General features: G+C 41.2%; 1 protein-coding gene across 1 annotated transcript; it reads right to left on the reverse strand.

The window, feature by feature from the left end:
- Positions 1 to 1,605: 1,605 nt before the first annotated feature.
- LOC135595559 (respiratory burst oxidase homolog protein B-like) lies at positions 1,606 to 7,233 on the reverse strand. Its single transcript, XM_065086634.1, has 11 exons — positions 6,235 to 7,233; positions 5,924 to 6,083; positions 5,790 to 5,838; positions 5,540 to 5,653; positions 5,009 to 5,440; positions 4,522 to 4,908; positions 4,224 to 4,435; positions 4,004 to 4,106; positions 3,760 to 3,830; positions 2,700 to 3,268; positions 1,606 to 2,020 (listed from the first exon to the last, which is right to left on the reverse strand). Exons 1-11 carry the CDS (start codon positions 6,851 to 6,853, stop codon positions 1,911 to 1,913), a joined length of 2,826 nt encoding a protein of 941 aa, XP_064942706.1. The 5' UTR covers positions 6,854 to 7,233; the 3' UTR covers positions 1,606 to 1,910.
- Between the last annotated feature and the right edge of the window lie 12,826 nt (positions 7,234 to 20,059).

Raw genomic sequence — 20,059 nt, forward strand, 5'->3', positions numbered from 1 at the left:
AACATGCTAAGCAGTTATGCCTGCGCTTCTCATTGCAGCTTGATGTCTAACAGTGGGGCATTCAAAAAGTAGTATCCACAAGGGTTGGTGATCTTGGTGCAGATTCCAATCTCATGTGTTCGCCACATTGGGTGAGCGGTTCCTAGAAACTACATGGCTTCCAAAATGGGCAGAATGTTTCCTCACCACAAATGATGTTTTCAAATTTTGATTGTGGACTTCTCCCTTAGATTGCTGTTCTTCTTTAAAAAATAACAATATTCACTAATTCTACTTTTCTTTGTTGCTACAAGGCACCTGGTCCACTTGGAGATTACCCAGGAAGGTGAGCCTGGAGTTAGTTAATTTACCCCCTTTGTTATTTGGTCTAAAGCAATCCATTATTCACGTAGGTTTTGGCCCTCCACTTATCTCCAAGAGATGATTTGAAGCTTTATGGAAAGCAGCTTGACATCAATTTACTGGAGTTCAAGATTCAGGTAAATTAATTTTCTTTTGCTTGACAAAGATGTCGGGCCATATCTTACCTGCTTCATATCCATCCATCCATGATAACAAATCCTAGGATTCAACATCAAAAAATGATTAAAAAAGCATAGTTATATGACCTGATACATCCTGGTGATCATGGTTACTTTTTGCGTTCTGCAATTGTTGCTACGGGCAGTGCGTGTTAGCATCAGCCGTGATCTTTTTATAACGATTTCATTGTCTGCTCTTAGTGCTCTTATTCACGCGGTGCTTGGTCCATTGGGGCTGTCACCGTCGTGGAGCAGTATCGCTGTAGGTCTTGTATGACGCAGATTGAGTGCATGATCTGGCTCCAGGTTAGGATGCACTACTACATGTGGAGCAGGTCATAATATGCTTCCTAACTCCGTTGTATTTTTAGAGCCACTTGATGGTCACTGGTTTGCGCTTTGACCTCGACATAAGTTATTATTTCTCGGCACCCGGTGGGCCTGTCATTGTCGTTGGTTCCAGCTTCAGTTAGGAAACCACTGAACTGAGCTTAAGGTGAATCTTGTCATTTCATAAGTTGATGCTGGATAAGGTTATGATTTTGAAAACTATGTAAACAGAGTTAAACTAGGTTTTGTCATGCCAAAGTAGAACAGTACTATAACCTAGTTGCCTTAGCGAGTCAGTTTAAATTATTGACTGAGTTGAGTAGTACATCGTGCTCAACCTAACGCGTGAAGTCGGGTGATCACATACAGCCCAATCATGACGTCAACTTCCTTTAGATTAATAGATTATAGCCAGTAAGGCGTTAACTAAGCCATTCTTTGACATGTAGTGCTCCTTCGAGTCTGTGGAAAAGTTGGGGAATATTGTTCCTTCACATGTTGCATTCTTTCAATGGGCCATAGACAATTGCCATGTTCCCTTGAAGCACCCATTGGATTTTCTTTGAATGTGCACATCTCTTTCCGTTCTTTGAAGGAGATGAATAGATACAATTCACCGTTATGTAGTCAGTCACCTTTAGCCTTTGAATACCGATTGAAACTGTGAACACATTGTCCAAAAGTATCTTTTGCCAGCCAAATTTTCCTTTCTCCTGCTTACTTCTGCTGTGCGCGTGAATTATTTTCCGTATCATCGAACAACAACTTAGAATATCTCCCATTATTAGAGATTGAAAAAAAAGCGTAGGACATGTCTTGTTATACAACACAACAATAGCTAGTAATACAACAGGGGCCAAAATAATTTAAAAAAATAATGGAAACAACAAGAAAGTAGACCCAATGGGGCTGGCAAATACTATCCTACCCTACATACTCTCCAGTGTCTGCGGTTGTGTTCAACTACGCAGCCACTGCCCTCAGATGTTAAAGGAGAAACCAACAGGTAAATATCTATACAAGGAGGAGAAAGTGACTGTGTGATGGCATCGAATGGTTTCAAAAGTTCTCCTTGTGGAAGTCGAACTTGGTGCTGGTCTTCCTTGAGAAATCCGTGGCTAGCTGGCGCAGCTCCTTCGTCAGGGTCGGGGCTCCACAGTAGAATACACCTGTTTAAAGATGAGAACAGGTATTATTAGTGGCAATAAACCAATATGACTAGGATATCTGGTTGACCCCAGGACAAGATTCTCTCTACCAGATATTTTATAACGAGAAGCAGCAGAAAAAAATGTACATGCGCGTGAGCCACTTGGACAATAACACAGGTAGGCACTAATGTGTATGTTTATCAGGATTCTAGCTTTATATTACACAAGATGCAACCATAGGACCATTATTACGTGATTTGGTCCACATGGCATAGTCATAATTGGGAGTAGAAAATGGAATAAGTTCCTTGTTTTATTAGGCTTATTTTATGGAGATGAGAGTTGGTGGAGAAATCGTTGAGTACCACCTAACTGCAAATATCAGAAACGTATTAGGACTTGCATGATACTATATCTGTGGTGTACCATGTGAAGGAATCGTCAATTCACCTCAATGGAATTAACTATTAGACTCGATTCGTCTAAAAACTTAAAATACAAGACCAAAACCTTCGACTCTTGTCAGGATCTGTTCTTTTTGGATGGTTAATAGTCTCAAATTGTGGTGATTGCGTTACCGTTTGTGTACTTGAGGATTAAAAAAATGTGTAAGCGCGTGGAGGATGAAAGCCGGGAGGAATTAATTTAAAGCAATGTTGTGGGTTTCCATGCGGTGGAGGTCGAGAAGGAAGCGTACCGATTCGTTGATCGCGGTGGTTGAGGGCGATGCGTTTGTAGACGTTGCGCCAGTTGGGGCGGGCGAAGTGGGACTTGACCCGAGTGCCCGACACGATGTCCACCCCGTGCTTGGCGTGGTTGAGGGACTGTAGCATCACGATAAGGGCGGACCGGGCGTCGCCCTCCTCGTACACGCTGGTGCAGAAGTTGTGCAGCTCGATCACCCCCTTCTTGTCCGTCTCCGCCACCTCGTTCATCACCCCCCGGAACCACTCGAACGATCCCTGCTCCCGCGTCACCCAGTAGAAGTAGGCCCTCCTCGTCTTGAACGACGACGTCGACGACGTCACCGTCCTCCGGTGGTTGCTACTGTGGCCGCCGCCGCCGCCGCCCTCCGACGCGTCGCGAACGTCGTCGCCGTCGGACGACTCTTCGGGGTCCCATTGCTTCATGTTGTTGACGATGTCCTTGACGATGCTGATGAAAGGGGTGGCGCCGATTCCCAGCCCCACCAGCAGTACGACGTCGTACTTCTTGTACTCTTGGGCTGGTGCTCCATACGGCCCATCAATCAGCACCTTTGGAAAGCTGCATATCCAATTATTCGTTAGGTACCTCCTAATATCTTTTTCTCAAGCATATTAAACGGATGTAACAATTCGTAAATGGGTCTAATAATTCATGAGAACCCACTTTGAAATTTTAGTAAATTAATCAACATACAATGGATGACAACATAATATGAAAAAACATCAAACATGGACAGCAACGCAGAATAATGCTCCGTATAAGAGCTTCTTCCAGTAATTTTCTCATCGCAGGAGGCCCCTCTTAGGTTCGCGATGCGAGGCTGACAGATAACGACTTTTGGTACATGTGGTAGCACGAGTACCATGTGCTAGTTTCTGTGATTATCATTACAAGCATCATTGTAATGATTATTACAGTAATAGTTTGGGATACTGAACAACGTTAAGGATCAATTAGTTACTGCTACCTACAATAGACCAGGCTAAAGGACGACAAGCACAGTTCATGGTGGCAAAAAGAGAGCCAGAAGAGGCGAGCAAGTAACTTACATGAGGTTGTTGTTGCTGTCGTAGTCTGATCTAAGAAGACCGCTTTGGCCACTTGTTGGTGGTTGACACACCTACAAACACCAAATCCAAACCCACTTCATCTTCGCGCCCCCCAAAAGAAAGAACAAATAGAATACCTAGTTCGCGAAACATTCGCTCGCAGATCACTAAATAAAGCGCTTAATCCTGCCATGTCTACTAAAACTCTACCGGCATAGCGCAGACAAAAGGCAGCACAGTATACCTCAGAGAAAACAGCTTTGAGCTGCCTGGTCCAGTCCCCCAGGGTCCGTATGTGAACACTGATGTAGTCGTCCTGCGGGGCTGACGTGATGGAGAATGGGTGCCTGTTGTCGTTTGGAAAAAACAAACAATCAAACAACAGACTTGATTAAGCTCATACGAAAGAAGTCGCTGTTAAATTTGACAGGTACGGTATGGAAAATTTAGTGTGCGGTGTTTACCACTGGAACGGGGAGACCGCTGCGCAATTGACAAATATGTATTGACCGCTTCGGTACTTGAAGCCCTGTGGCTTCGACATTTGAAGAGTCAGGACGTTGCCAGGGTACACCGCCACTTTCAATATCTTGACCGCCCTCACGCTCGATCGGAGCGCTCTGATCAACCGTTCGCTAGCGTAGAGGATGAGCGGAATCGCCAAATACATCCATGTCTGCAAACGTATTAACATAGAGAGACAGTGTCAGTGGATCGTCGCTCGAGGAAGCTGAACTCTGAGCGTGTCAGTGGATCACGAACCGTCTTCTTGTACCATTTCTTCGAGAGGTAGAGGAAGGTGCCGTGGATGATGAGGAGAACGTAGACGATGACGAACAGGTGGTGAGAGTACCAGAAGGCGTTGAACCCGGTGAGGCGTTTCAAGGGCCAGGGCAGGTTGAGCCGGTTGCGGCGGAACCACGGGGTGGCGAGAGTGAAGGCGATGGCCATAAGGACCACCATCACCACCCCCGTCCACCCCTCCGTGCCCTTCACGAACCACCAGTAGTTGTTGGGCCGGGTGTCCCCGAAGAAGTGCTTCATGGGATCGTACTCTTGGTCCGTCGCGTGCAGGAGGCGTGGGAAGTCGCACGTCAAGTGCGAGATCGCATGAAGCCCGACACCGATCGCCACGCCCACCGCGATCACCTGCATCACGCAGCCAACGACACGAATCCCAGTCCTATTCATTTTGCATTCAGGAGCACAAGAGGCCGTAGAGCAATTCCGAGGGGGGTCGTCGTCGTACCTTGTGGAAATTGAGGTTGTCGTCGAAGGGCAGGACCTTGCCGAGCTTGGTCTTGGTGCGGAGCCAGGTGATGGTGTTGCGGCAGACCGGGAGGAGGATGAGGGCCATGTTGAACTTAAGGGTCTCCGCGCCGCCCTTGGCGACGCAGACGCAATAACCCATGACATGAAACACCGCGCGCCGCCGGTACTGGACGAACTTCCACGCGAAGAGGCCGGCGCAGACGCACAGCCACAGCACCATCACCCACACCCGCTTCCAGTGGTCCTCCAGGAAGTAGCGCCCCTCGTGGTACCACCGGACCAGCGGGTTTGGCTCACGGGTCGGCCTCAGCTTCTGGCTCAGCATCTGACTCAGGTTTCGGCTGTTGGTGGTGCCGAGCTGCGCCGAGTAGCCGGGCGCCTCCAGCAGGAGCATCTCCAGGTTGTATATCTGAGGCCATGATCACCGTCAGTTTGTTCCCCAGATCATCGAGCCAACATAACCCAATCTACCCGAGCATTTCTCCGGTGCCCCGCCCGAATCCTTTACCTCAATGTAGCCAAGACTGTCGGGGTCCAGTTCCTCCATGATGAGCGCCGCATACTCCTCCGCCTGATCTTGAATCTTGGAGAGATTGTTGGCTGAAGCGCTCAGCGAGATGATCTGTTTGCCAACCACGTATATGCTAAGACTAAAAACTATTATAATTCAATAGTATAATGGTGCCAGAATTAAGTAATAAGTGATACGCAATCTGCTTGTCTTCATCAGAAGGCTACAGGGACTTTAGCTGAATCACCTCTCTGACTTCCTCTTCCGTGATTCTTCCATCCGCGTTCTTATCCACCCTGTGCATTGGACGCCAAATCAATGATGGCATGATTTATTCTGTTTGTAATCTCTATAGAACTGAGGACTAGTTTGAATCGTTACATATCGAAGAAGGTTTGGAGCCTGGAATCGAAGCTCTGTTCGGATATCTGATCCCAAAACTCTCGCAACTCCGCCTTTGTGATAGTATCCCCTTTGATCTGTCTCCTCCTCGCCAACGCATCGAACAGCTCGCCTGCGAACTCCTTCGACTCTTTCATTCCTATCGATCCCAACTTACAATTTTTTTAGATTGTAAAAGCATAGAAAACAATACGATTTTTGCTTTGGAGGAAAAGAAAGGAAACAATAAACGGAAATAGATGTGAAGGCGGTTGAAGAGGGGAAACGATCGGAGTGATAGGGGAACGGACCGATGCACTGAGCGAACTTTGAGCGGTCGAGGGTGCCATCGACGGCGAGCTCATCGAAGCGGCGCTCGACGGCAGCCCATCCGGCGGCGCCGTCGGCCTTGCTGATGAACTTGAGGCCCTTGAGGGCTTGCGCGGCGGCGGACCTGCTCCGGTCGAACTTCCCCGCCCCGGGACGCCGCCCGAACGACGCCAGCCGCCGCAGCTCCTGTGACACCTGCCGGAACCTCCACGACGCCGTGCGCATCACCGACGCCCCGAACGCCGACCGCCTCTCCAGCTCCCGCGCGAGCGCCGCCACCTCCGGGTCCCCGGCGGCGTCCCCGCCGGCCCCCGCCGCCTTCACGCTGTGCACCGCCACCGTGTCGTCGCGCACGTCCAGGGTGATCTCCACGTACGTGTCATCGTCGTCCTCCTCCTCCTGCTCCTTCCCCTTAACCGACCCCACAGACGAAGGCGAGCCCGGGAAGCTAACCCGGGCGCCGCTCTTCTCCCCCCTCTTGTTGAGAGGCCCGCTCAAGGGGCCACTAAAGGAGATGCGGCCGCCGGTACTCTCCACCTCGATCGCATCCGTCGGGCTTTCGCCCCCTCTCCCCTCTTCGGTCGGGCCCATCTTCTTCATCCCCGATCAGAGATCTGCGAGCCCCAAAATCTCCAATCCGACTTCGACAAAAACCAAAAATAGAAGAATCCCACTGACGGATTACACAAACGAAGTATGGCGTTCAAATTTACAGAGAACAGACAAGAAGAGGGCGGGGAAGAAGTGGAGGAGCAGCTAAATCATGGTTTATCCTCCCGCCTTGGGTTTATAGTTACGGGAAGGAAGGAGGGAATGGCTGCTCATCCCACTTTTTTCTGTAAATAAATAGCTGTAGATTGGAAAGAGTAAGCGACGGAGCTTTTACGCCTCTATGGTTGGGAAAGCGGAGAGAGAGAGAGTCGGCGGTTGGTGACGGCAATCATCCTCGATGGGGTGTGTGTGTGTGTGTGTGTATGTTCCACCGTTCCCTTTCCGATGTAATTCTCAGCTCCATGTGAACCCCATCCGTCGAAACAAACCACGATAGTTGGGACCCATAGCGATATGACCTTTCCCGGTGCAAGCTTATCTTCGCCACTCGCCTGCTACAACCATCAGACGGGTCACAGAGTGCGATAAGAACATAGTTGAGATATGAATTGTGTGCTCAAAATATATTTTAAATATAATTTAATCTTTAATATTTGTTTATAAAATAAAATTATATCTAATTTAAATATTATAATATATTTCATAATTTACAAGATGCTCTCATAATTTTCAAAATTATAAAATTATCATATGATTTTATCTAAAATTATATTATATATTTGGGTCATATGAAATTTTTTTATAAGATTACATTTATTTATATAAAAATATATATTCTTTAAATAAATATAAAAAAAATATTAGCACATTTAAATTATAGTTTTTATCTATTATTTATAAAACTCTAAAATACGTTTAAAATATAAAATAAAATTTCAAAGAGCAACGATTTTACAGGACGACCGCGCGACCCACCCACGTGCAGTGCGGAGAGGTGATCGGAGAGGAGGGAAGAAGGCAATGGGCCCCCGGTAACGGGTCCCGCAGCTGGGTGGGGGTGCGGACGGAAACATGCGGGTATCGAAATGTAGCGTTCGATTTGTTATTCCTCGATGTGTCAAGGATCAAAGTTGGAGGGTGCTGACCGACGACCGGTTCAGGCTTACTTCCTCGCGGTCGAGACAGCCGCTATTTGCTTCGCGTGGAATCATGATGGTTTTAGACCGCACGATCGGATCGTATGTTGCTCGAAGATAATTCATACCGTCTTACGATGTCAGCGATATTAATGGGGTGCTTTACGCTACGGAACGGCTCGATGGCTAGGTCACTGTTACTGACTGTATGATCGATCAATCGCGCTTTCCAGTCTTAATTGGAAAAAGGAGTGTGGTTCGGTTCGTGGACCGCTTACCAAACATGAGGAATGTCTTAGGTGGCATTAGCCTCGATGTCGATCTCTTATCCTTCGTGAGGTTGATAGGGCCCACCAATCTAGCATGTACGTCGGGTAGGCGAGCCAACGGGGATTGGAGGCGATAAAATGGGATTACGATTACTGCGGTGCTTGTGGGATAACAGCTGGGGTGGTGGTCCGGTGGCTTGCAATTGCGCGTGATGTGATCGATGCTTTGATCCGCAGCCGCTCATAGTGACTCACAACTCATGCTCGAATGTGTGTATCCATGCGAGCACGATGGAAGAGGATTGGACGATTGGATCCCCTGCGAAGGCCTACTCGAATCTATCGGACAACATCGGTTGATTCAGAATATATTATTTTCTGCACCTTTGGACTATGGCCTAACACTTGTCTCCTCTTAGATGGATAGACTAAACTAAAGTATTTCTCTCATATTTCAATCATCGCATTCTCCTATCTTCTCGTATAGTAATCGTGAGACAACTCAATTTCCACATCACTTGTGTTTCTACGTGTTGGCTCGTATGTGGTTAACTTCCTCCACGTCTTCAAATTGACTCACTTTTAGTTTTAGATCACTTGACATTTTTATTACCATAATAATAATAATATAATAGTAATTCTTAATTATTTGAGATCGACATCCGTTATCATCATTAAGATCTATAAAAAATTATCTATCTAATTAAATTTATTTATAGTTTCTATTAAAAAAAATTTAAGGTCTTTCTCTACCTACCATAATGTCACTAAAATAATTAATAGTTTCTATTAATTATTTCATCCACTTTGACTGTCTCATCCGGAAGTCTCTTTTGTATATGTCTATATCATCTTAAATAATTTTTTTCTCTATCGAAGTGATACCTAGTTCGTCACAAATAAAAATATTTTTTTCATATCTTTCTTGATAACTTCACGCATCTATTTCAATATTCTCATCTCAATCACATAAACTTCTTGCATATATTTTTTCTTAGTTGTTCCATACTTATATCCATAAAGTATTATTAGTCAATTATCATATATATTTGTTTAATATATTTATGAATATCTTATAATACATATTTCATGTGATCATCAGAGTCGATTATAATTTGTTGTGCAAAACTAGTGTTTTAAAGTTATTATGTATTAAAGTTTATAACTAATCCATGCTACATTTGATGCCATACATACATTAAGAAACTTGCAAAGTGTTTACCAAATTCAATAACTTAGTGTACTATTATTGTATAATGAAATACGAATTGGTAAGCCCAAAAAAACCATCATGTATTTGCTTAACAAAACAAAGAAAGAAAGAAATAATTTCTCAGAAGGTTTAACGAAAATATCATTACAAAATTTGGAGTAATATTATACGTCCCTCCAAAAATCAAGATAAATTGAAGTTGAGTTGAAAATATATAAAAAAAATTATATTGAAGTCGAGTTGAAAATATTTCAGAAAATTAAATTTTCTATAATATTTTAAATATTAATTTTAACATTTTAAAGAATTTCAAAATGATACTGATGTCAATTAAAGTTACAAAATATCTAATATAATTGTTATTTGGATATATATATTGATTGCTAGAGGGATAAATACAAAATCATTGGAGGGGCGGCTTGTGATGTGAAAGCCACACATATCGAACAGAATGTCCAATCACGATTCTCTTATGATCACGTTCATCTATGTTCATGTCTCCTGTGTGATGACCTGTTGCGATGTTGGAGGGAAAACAACCTCGGACTCTATCCATAATCTATGTGCTATGAACCAAAACGTGAGATAAGAGACTTGGAACTGTGGAGCTTTGGGTCACTTCTTCGACGACAATTCCACGATGATCCCACACGCACATCATCACGAGAGAGGTTGTAACACGTTCTTATGTGTGAATCGGACCACCCCGATTCTTGTTTCAGTCAGCGCAATAGCACTTGGGTTGTCTTCTTCTTGACTCATCTCATGTTCTTGCAGCGTACGTGAGACACTTGAAGTTCTCTTAGTCAACTTTTACCGGATTAGACTGCCGTTCTCAAAAGAGAAATCTTACCCGCATCTAATTGATGAATCGAGCAAGCAAGACTGCTCGTTTCTGCAAGTCGTGGAAGGTGCGGGAAGATCATGCACAACACGCGTTGCTTTCTCAGCACCATAAGTCAATGCGATGTTGAGTTTTCACGAGGAGGAAACCCTCACTTGTATCGACAGAACTTCTCTCCAACACTGTTTGATCGGTAATGCATGCACTCGGCCTTTTGTTCGTCGCGTCCTTGCTGATGTCGATAGCCTCCTAACACTGACCTTCACTGATCTGACGAGCGCCCACTCGATATATATATATATATATATATATATATATATATATATATATATATATATATATATATATATATATATATATATATATATATATATATATATATATATATATATATATATATATATATATATATATATATATATATATATATATATATATATATATATATATATATATATATATATATATATATATATATATATATATATATATATATATATATATATATATATATATATATATATACATATATATATATATACATATATATACATATATATATATATACATATATATATATATATATACATATATATATATACATATATATATATATATATATATATATATACATATATATATATATACATATATATATATATATATATATATATACATATATATATATATATACATACATATATATATATATATATATATATATATATATATATATATATATACATATATATATATATACATATATATATATATATATATATATATATACATATATATATATATATATATATATACATATATATATATATATATATATATATATATATATATACATATATATATATATATACATATATACATATATATATATATATACATATATACATATACATATATATATACATATATATATATATATATATATATATATATATATATATATATATACATATACATATATATATACATATATATATATATACATATATATATATATATATACATATATATATATATATATATACATATATATATATACATATATATATATATACATGTATATATACATATATATATACATATATACATATATATACATATATATATATATACATGTATATATATACATATGTATATTATATATATATATATATACCTAAAAGGATAATTGGTATGTTTTAGTGAATTCATGTGTCGTGATCGAGGACTATGGGTCGATGTCCGATGTTGTCAATGCTCTTGAGCGTGTCTCTCAGTCGATCGGAGGCGGTTCCGAGACCGAGCTAGACCAAAAGTCGGGGTGGTTGCATCTCCAGCGCGCGAGATTGAGTTGGTTTGGGAGTGGTCGCATCCCTGAGCACAGACCTGGGTCGGGGGATTCCCAACTTAGGCCCCTCATAGATTAAGTCAGTGATTTGTCTCTTGTCTCTCTCTTTTTTTCTCTCCTAGCTAGATGCTGGTCAAGAGCTTTTATACTGGTGCCCGAGAGTTGATCGTATGCGAATTTGGCATGACGGTCAAACCCTCGAGTGACAAGTATGTACCTTCGTGTAGCTGTCTTCCGGTATGCACGGGACGACGCCATGCAACGTCGTCCCAAGTTTTTCGAAACGGGGCTTGCCGAGGAGACGCCTCCCCGTACGAGCTTCAGCTTCATGCAAGGTGAAGGTGGCTCTTACGTTGAATTTGTAGGGGTGTATCCGACGTGGCATCCGGTCCATGTCCCGAGAACCCGTGTTTGTGCTAATGCCAGAGATGGATCGTGACGTGAATCATGACGTAGTCAAAATATGAAATATGCCTTAAAGAATTAAAAGAGTAATTTATATATATTAGCTTAGATCTATAATCTAAAATTTTAAGTTTTTGAATTGAATCGATATCTAATCAATATCGTATTGGAATGTATATCATCTCGGCGATCTAATCCAAAATAATAAAAAAATTATATAAAAATAATGAAAAAATATATTAGGACGCTGCTCTTTCTCTCCTCTCTTCTTGCTTCGTTTTGCACGTATTCGGGTTGTGTTGGAACGGAAGAATCATGACCACGAGCTTACATACAAAAGAAGTAATCGTTTTGTGCAAGTCTCATGTCATTAATTCGGGTTTTTTAAGGTCGGGATCGGTAGGTCCATAGAAAAGAAAGGCTGTGGACCGATATGTGGACAGGATGATTTATGAGAGGATCCAAAGGTCGATTATAACTCGTTGACCACTCTAAGTTTTATGTTGGAAATACCTTTGGGACAAGCATCGGAACAATCATACAATAAACTAAACTTGAAGAAAGTCACTTTAATCTCTCCACCTACGCATTTGTAGCATTAAAATATATAGAAAAAAATCTAAGCATGTGTGACTTCTAAATTGAACACTTGCGATTATTTTTGCAAAAGAAATATTTTCTAATGTAATCTGCCAAAGCTAATAAGCCAACTAAAAGAACAATAATATTTCAAAAATAAAAGGATGTAATACTACTCTTTAAATACTGATCTCGAAGCCTGAAGGAATCACTATCAACTAAGAATAATCGCTAGATTCGATTACTTTCTTTACTCTAACAAGTCAAAGATGAAAGCCATCGCCAAGTCCCTTACCTGCTTCAAGGAGAAAGTAAATGGAAGGTTAGACAAGCAACCTTTTAGATGTATACAATCATTAATTTCGGAGGTAATCCCTTCAAACTTAGCTTCAGTTTTTTTATTGAATCAGACGTGGTAGCATTAATTTTATTTCGTTGACAAAGACCTTTCCACCATCATCATCATCATCGTCATCGTCGCCGTCGTCGCTCATTATGGATAAACCATTTGTTTCGTATTATTATTATATAGTCATAGGATAGAAAAGGACACCTTCGATTAGTCCATATCGATCAACTTTGACTAGTTTGCTTGTCCACGAAAACAAAGAGAGGAAGCAATGGAGTGTGCTCACAAAACATATCATGTACTTTGAGAGACACCATTCGCGTCGTTCGGTTCCCTACGCAGGGAAATTATGTTCTCTTGGGGTTGTAGCAAGAGATGACCAAAGTTGTCCCATCAAAATGCGTGTGTGTGTGACATTCCATTCGACATGTTGAATGGCTACCTGCTTCGATGCTCGAGTTGACTGCAGAGTAAATGGCTACCGCACCAAAACACATATGCCTGAAAAGTCGGTAGATAGAGAGTGATCTAAAATTAATGGAATACTGCATTTTAGTTTCTATCTGTGTATTGATACCTCGTTTGCGAGAGCTGCACACGGCGGATGATACTATAGGAAATTTCCATTACAACTGAGCCTTAATTGTCTTTGACGTCTATATGATGATGTTGCTGCTACCGGTGTCCTGCTGTGGCGACATTAGAGCGTAATCTACGATCAGTAAACGATGGGCACTTTCATGACGCAAAAGCGACGGCCCTCTCACTAGTCAATGGTTGGTGAGATGTCATACCTTCTGAGGAAGAAGATGCGTTGGAAGGATCAAACTCTCGCAAAGGGGGTTTGATCACATTGGTTGGCTTTCGAAGGATTAGGTGAAGAAACACACGTGGTGAAGGAGGTGGACTTGCATGCTTGCACTCATTGGTGTCGTGTAAGGAGATCGATCCTCCATGGTTCTCACCTTCCACGGAGATGAATTAAGAATCAAATCTTTTCTTTTTTGAGTCACTTTAAAATGCATATTCAGCTCTAATGGTGTTGTCGAGTCAGAATGAAGTCGACCTAAATAATTTTCTTGCTCGTATGGACATCAAATCATGGGTCCTCATGAAAAAGAAGATACTCGGGAGAAACGTATTATGAAATGTTATACATCAATGTCATTACTTTTAATTAGAGCCTCTTTTATATTATATATATTTATATATTTATACGTGACTTGTGCTCTAATATCATTTAATACGTTGCACCTAGAAACTTAATTTTATAGATGAGGATGAGACACAATATATAAATTTGTATTCTTAACATACTTTACTATAAAAAGTGGATAAATGAAAGGTCTTGATATGTATCTACTATAGTAAAGGATGTCAAGACAAAGAAAAATTAGAATAGTAAGAGATAAGCTCTCGAACGAAGTCAATAGTGCATTAATGGAGAGACGAGAGACATGAGATGTTCAAACTTTGATTTTTGAGCGCAAGTTCTATCGAATGATTCATTCGTCTAGCCTTTGACCTGATGTATTTAGAATAATTATAAGAGTAAGAATTGTACTATTATAAAAAAAAATTATTTATTCAATTGATGTTAATTCGGAATCAAACAAAATTTTATTCTAAGTTTATCTCAACTTTAGAGACGGAAAATATCGAATATACTCGATTCGAATGTGTTAATCTTACAAGAATTATGTCAAAAGCACATATGATAGAGCCCTTATGAAAATTAGTTTTGAGTGTAAGGTATTGGTTGGATATCAAAGCTTCTAATATTGAATGTATCAAAGGTGAAAAAGTCTAAGAAGTTAAGAAATGACTTAATGTCACATATTTATACGTATTCTTTATCAAAAATACCATATTAAATCTAAAAAAGTATAATGCCACCAGCAACTAAAGTGTCGAAAGTAACAATGACAAGTTACTCACGTGATGTGGTGGCAACCATATTATTGTGATATCAATTTTATTTTATTTATTAAATATAACAATGAGATGCCAGTAATTATATTTTTTTTATAAAATTTTTTTATTCAAATGAGATGTTAATTCGAAATCAATCAAAGTTTTATTATGTATTTGTCTCAACTTAGAGACCGAAATTATCAAATCTATTCGATTTGGATCGGTAGAACCTTACATGAACTATGTCAAAAGCATATTCAATAGAGCTCTTCCGAAAATTATTTCTGTGTTTGATATTCGTTAGTAGATATCAAAGCTTAATTGAGAATAAAAGTTAAGAAATAAATTAATGTCAAATATTTAAATATTTTATTTAGTTTCAAAAGTAATCATATCATCTTAAATTTAGAGGGTATGATGCAACCAGCAACCAAGGTGTTGGAAGTAATCGATTTCATGACATCAAGATATCGATCATATGATGTCGATTATATTGATCATATGATGTTGAAGTGTCAATCATTTTATTATTCTTATATTAATTTTATTTATTTATATATGAACGGCTATAAGTTTTCTTCATATTTAATTCACTTGGACCAAAAATCCCAACACAACAAATGAAGACGAATCCTCTCAACATCACTCCAGAATCCCGTTCAACACGGAAAACCTTCGAGCAATGTCGCCACGACAAATCCGATTTCCTCGCTACACGCTATTGTGTCCCTAAAAATTCTCGAGTAATGGATCACCGAGTCGCGACGAAACGGGCAAAAGCCTGTCCCGACGGATCATTGTCACTGCAAAGGTCATGCATCGGCGACAAAAGACATGAAACACTGTCCTCTGAATCCAACGCTTTATCATCATTTTTGTCTGGATATTTATGCAATGTTTACGAATGCTTGACCTCACAATTCCATGGCCCACTTCAATCTATAGTTGCAGAGAGAGAGAGAGAGAGAGATTCTTCGCAGGCCTGGGCTTGGACTTTTTTCTGGGCCTATGGATCCATGCTTGGATCAGATAAGGCCGAGGTGCATTTGTTCGATAAAGGCCGGATGTGAGTCCTTTGAAAGAAGCATCGGCTGGCTATTGTATGTAGAGTAGAGGGTCTTCGATCCCTGTAGATGCACGTACGTATATCATCTGTATACATAATTCACTGTGAGAAGACTGCTTATGTGTAGCTTCATCTTGGCTATAAGCTTGTACGGTCGGTAATTGCTTTACATATGTACAGCATGTGATGTTTCTACATGGCTGTGGCGTTACAGCCCATCCTGCTAATAAGTGTAAGCATGTTGACTTCATTCAACACACCACGGCATCACGCATTCGTAGTTACCATGCGCCGCCACCCACACGGCATGATCATGGGAAGTAGGAGTGCACTCGGTCATCAGTGCCTACTGAAAACCACGCGATGGGGAATCACAATGACCACCACTTTTTACTGATGTCCTTCTCCCATCGTCTGTTTTTGACCTCCACACAAAGAAGCTCCGTGTTTCGCGCTCTTTCCGACCACCACAGCAAGTGCGGAACACCACGCGTTAATCATCACAGTGGTGGCCCGTAGTTAACCTCGTCGTATAAGCAGCACATGCAGAGGCCATATCTAAACTTGGTTGAGAGATGCAGAGACTACAATGAAGATGACATTAGATTTGTGAAACCAAAAGCTTTGCTTGCCACCAACTCCTTGGATCCGTTCCTTTCGAAGGAACCACGAGTCCAAGTCAAAAAAGATACCTCTCCACCACCTTCATTTGATTTCTTTGGGCGTAATCTTTTGGGCCCATTCTTCCTCAACACTGCGATTCTGTCATCGCTGTCGGTTTGTGGGAGATCGGCTTTATGCCTAGTGCAACTTAAGCTACGAACATGATGTGAACAATCACTGGAGATGTGCTGACCGCTGGTCTCTAATCCACAAAGCACGATTAGGAGCACTGATAATAATGCTTTCCGTTGGTGGTGTGTCCAACTCAACCAGATTATACGACCACCATTAGCCATCAGAAGCATCCGAAGCGAACAAATCTTTTGTAGTCATCCATCCAAAGCGTCATAATGGTCGGAAGGGAAAAGGAAAAGAAGGATACATCCTCTGCTGCCAAAGGCGGAGGAGAGCTGAAAAGCGGAGGTGGTGGTGGGAATCCCTCGGCCCGGTCGTTGACTTGTGTGTCTGAAGCTTTATGGATGGAATTTTTGATCTGATTTCATTCTGCGATCCATGATGTGGAGGTGGAATCTAAAAGATCGATCCATGACACGTATGCTATATGATATGAATTCTAGAATCCATCACGATTGTGTTGGATTTGGTGTGGAAGGACCGGAGGCTGAAAGGATGGCAAACATGGCCACCTGTTTCTGTTCGACTAATACTTGTTTGGTTCTGCTTTGCCTCCTGCAAGAATCACTAGTTGATGCATCACGTCTTGTTTAGCATTCAAAACGCCAAGATGTGACAAACACATGCCCATCGATCCATTAAACAGTAGGGGCGACCTGTGCAAGTCATCATATGAAATGGCAGTCAGAATAATGGGGCTGACCTATTCAGGCTACGATCAAAAACAATAATAGAAAGTCATGGAGCATCATTCCACGTTTGTGCTTGTTTCTGCAAGTCATAAGATTCGACCAAGAGTACTCCTTGTGATGCCCGCCACCACAAAAGCTCTTCCACTCTATTATTTTATGTGCACTGATGAAAGGTCGATCTTTATACATATCCATCGAGATGAGACTAGATTAATCGAGCGATAAAGAAACAGATACGTATCATTCATTCAAAGAAGATTCGGATGGGAGAAGGATGAACTTCCCCTCTTCCAGCTAACTTCCATGGAAGATAAATCATATATATATATATATATATATATATATATATATATATATATATATATATATGCACATCGTTCTCTCTTGTTCTTTCTTTCTCACGAGTAATTGATGGCTCCTTGAATTTGGTGTGGTGGCCAGTTGTGAGGCAGAGACGTTTGCTGTGGAAAGCGACGGAAATGTGAAATGTTGCGAGTGATGTGGGGTTGGGTGGAGAAAGGGATGGAAGTGTCTTTATATGCTTTTCCTTTCTTCCGTTCTTTTCGAGCCTAAAAAACACTTCCCCTCCATCATAGTAAAACTCGAGGAATTCCCAGCATGGTTTGTCTCCTTTCTTTTTCCTTCTTGTACACAACCTGAAAAATTGCAGAACGAGACGAGAAGGATTGGAAGACGACATTTAGGTGAACCACCAGAACTGCCATTACATACAGCAAAATACAACAAAGGCGGCGGTGTTGACTATTCCGTTCCTCTTCTTTTACTTGTTCTTTAGCCTCGTGTGACCTCTGTTGTAGGGCCCAGTTCCTTCTCGTGACTTTTGTTGTAAGGCTTAGTTTAGTTCCTTCTCACTGATGCAATCCTCAAAATATTTGTTTGATGAGGATGCGTTCGTCATTTGATTAAGATGCAACCCGTTCTTACCTCAACCACCGATTCATTCTACCAAACTTAGTAAGCGAGAAGCTTGAATTAATCTTCTCAGACGAGGATCTTTGCTTAGCAAATCCCAGACGTCGTTATGACTAATAAGATACGTGACATAATGGATTAGGCAGCGTGTTAGATCATTGTATACTGTTCTTGCGAGGCACCTTGCCATTGGAATTATCTACGATTTGCCGTCATTCGTTGTCCCGATCCATTAAGGTCGTGGTCGCCGCCTCCCTTCTTACGATTCATCGTTTCATCAATCCTCGATCTTGTATCTTTTGTTTGGCGATTACCTAATGACTTCTTGCACTGATGGCTTCGTTATGTTCCCTTCTCGTTGCTTGTCTTGTTTTTAACATCTAGGGTTCCTCTCGATGGTCGATGTTCTACCAAACAGTGTTAAGATCAATAGGAAGGGGTTGGCTTAGGTGATGTCGCATATGTTCACGGCGCATATCCTGCACATTTACGATGGCGTTGCATGCGTCGTGCACGTATATACAGGAGGGGAATATAACAGCCATGCGACTTGTGCATACTCTTTTAGCATGCATATTAATTTATTTATGTTTATGCAATATTTTAAATTATTTGAAAGAAAAAAATATGCATTACGTCATGAAGGAGATATACTTGCAAACATGATAAGAAGAATCGTATTTTGGTCGAGAAGACTACGATTGCACCGTGGCAACCAACCCTATGCTAGAGAAGCATGCACCAAGATGAAATAACAGGAGGCCATTACCTGCATATCTTTCGACATATTTGCTGTATTGATGACGAGCAACAAGAATAGTGTTATATGATTGTGGCAGGCAGGCGGCTGGAAATCATACCACATATTATTCGTGTTAACAATCATAACATTGTTGATGAAGGCCAGCCGAGAAGGATTTACGAAATTTCCTTCATTGATTAGAACCATATTCTCAATGGTCTCATTCGGAAGTCGATGCAGCCCACTACAGTGGTCAAAGTTTGTGAACTGAAAACAACATTACACCTCAATCGGAAAACCAAACCGATGCGGAGGCTATGTGTATTATTTTCATACAATATATCTCGAGAGACCACAATAAGTTAAGAAGGAAACCGATAGCCTTCGCAGGTCCAAACCTACTCTCGTGCTTTGGTCCAAAGCTGATCAAGACAAGGATGGCGATCGTGCCGATTGACGTGCGGTGATTGCGAACCACGATGGCCCATCCTCCTGGTGTGACATGATGGATTCGCATGTTGGATCTGAAAGATCTAGCGAGATTAAGCATGCTAATTCTAAGTCATCCATTTTAGACCCAGGGAGGGAGGAAGGGACGCTGCGTGTTCCTCTTTATCCTTTTGCTGTTCTCATGGTCGGATTCATTATGGATATGGTGGAAGCAATATAAACGGAATCAAGCATTCTTGCACGCTTGTACTCTTCTTCCTCGGTGGAGATTACAGATGAGGTTTGTCATTATTTCCTATGGGCTGCCAAATTGGTATGGAAAGTGGCACGATCAACGGCGAGGAAGACGCAGGGTTTGAATGCCATGAGCTGTGGTTGGAGCAGACAACTAATCCATGATGTTATCATCAACTTGCTGAAAAATCATTAGTCAAGTCCACCAAAGAAGTCTACTACCGTTTCAAGGCAGGACGATGGAGATGGATTGTTTTTTGTTTCAGTCAAAAACGAAGGTTG

This window comes from Musa acuminata, chromosome BXJ1-10, assembly GCF_036884655.1.
Source record: "Musa acuminata AAA Group cultivar baxijiao chromosome BXJ1-10, Cavendish_Baxijiao_AAA, whole genome shotgun sequence".
NCBI classification, from domain to species: Eukaryota; Viridiplantae; Streptophyta; class Magnoliopsida; order Zingiberales; family Musaceae; genus Musa; species Musa acuminata.

Coding starts and splice junctions, on each gene's coding strand:
- LOC135595559 (XM_065086634.1), bottom strand. CDS start 6,853: ATGAAGAAGATGGGCCCGACCGAAGAGGGGAGAGGGGGCGAAAGCCCG. Junction 5,839..5,923: donor CTCCAAACCTTCTTCGATAT/GTAACGATTCAA, acceptor TCCAATGCACAG/GGTGGATAAGAACGCGGATG. Junction 4,436..4,521: donor AGAAATGGTACAAGAAGACG/GTTCGTGATCCA, acceptor ATACGTTTGCAG/ACATGGATGTATTTGGCGAT.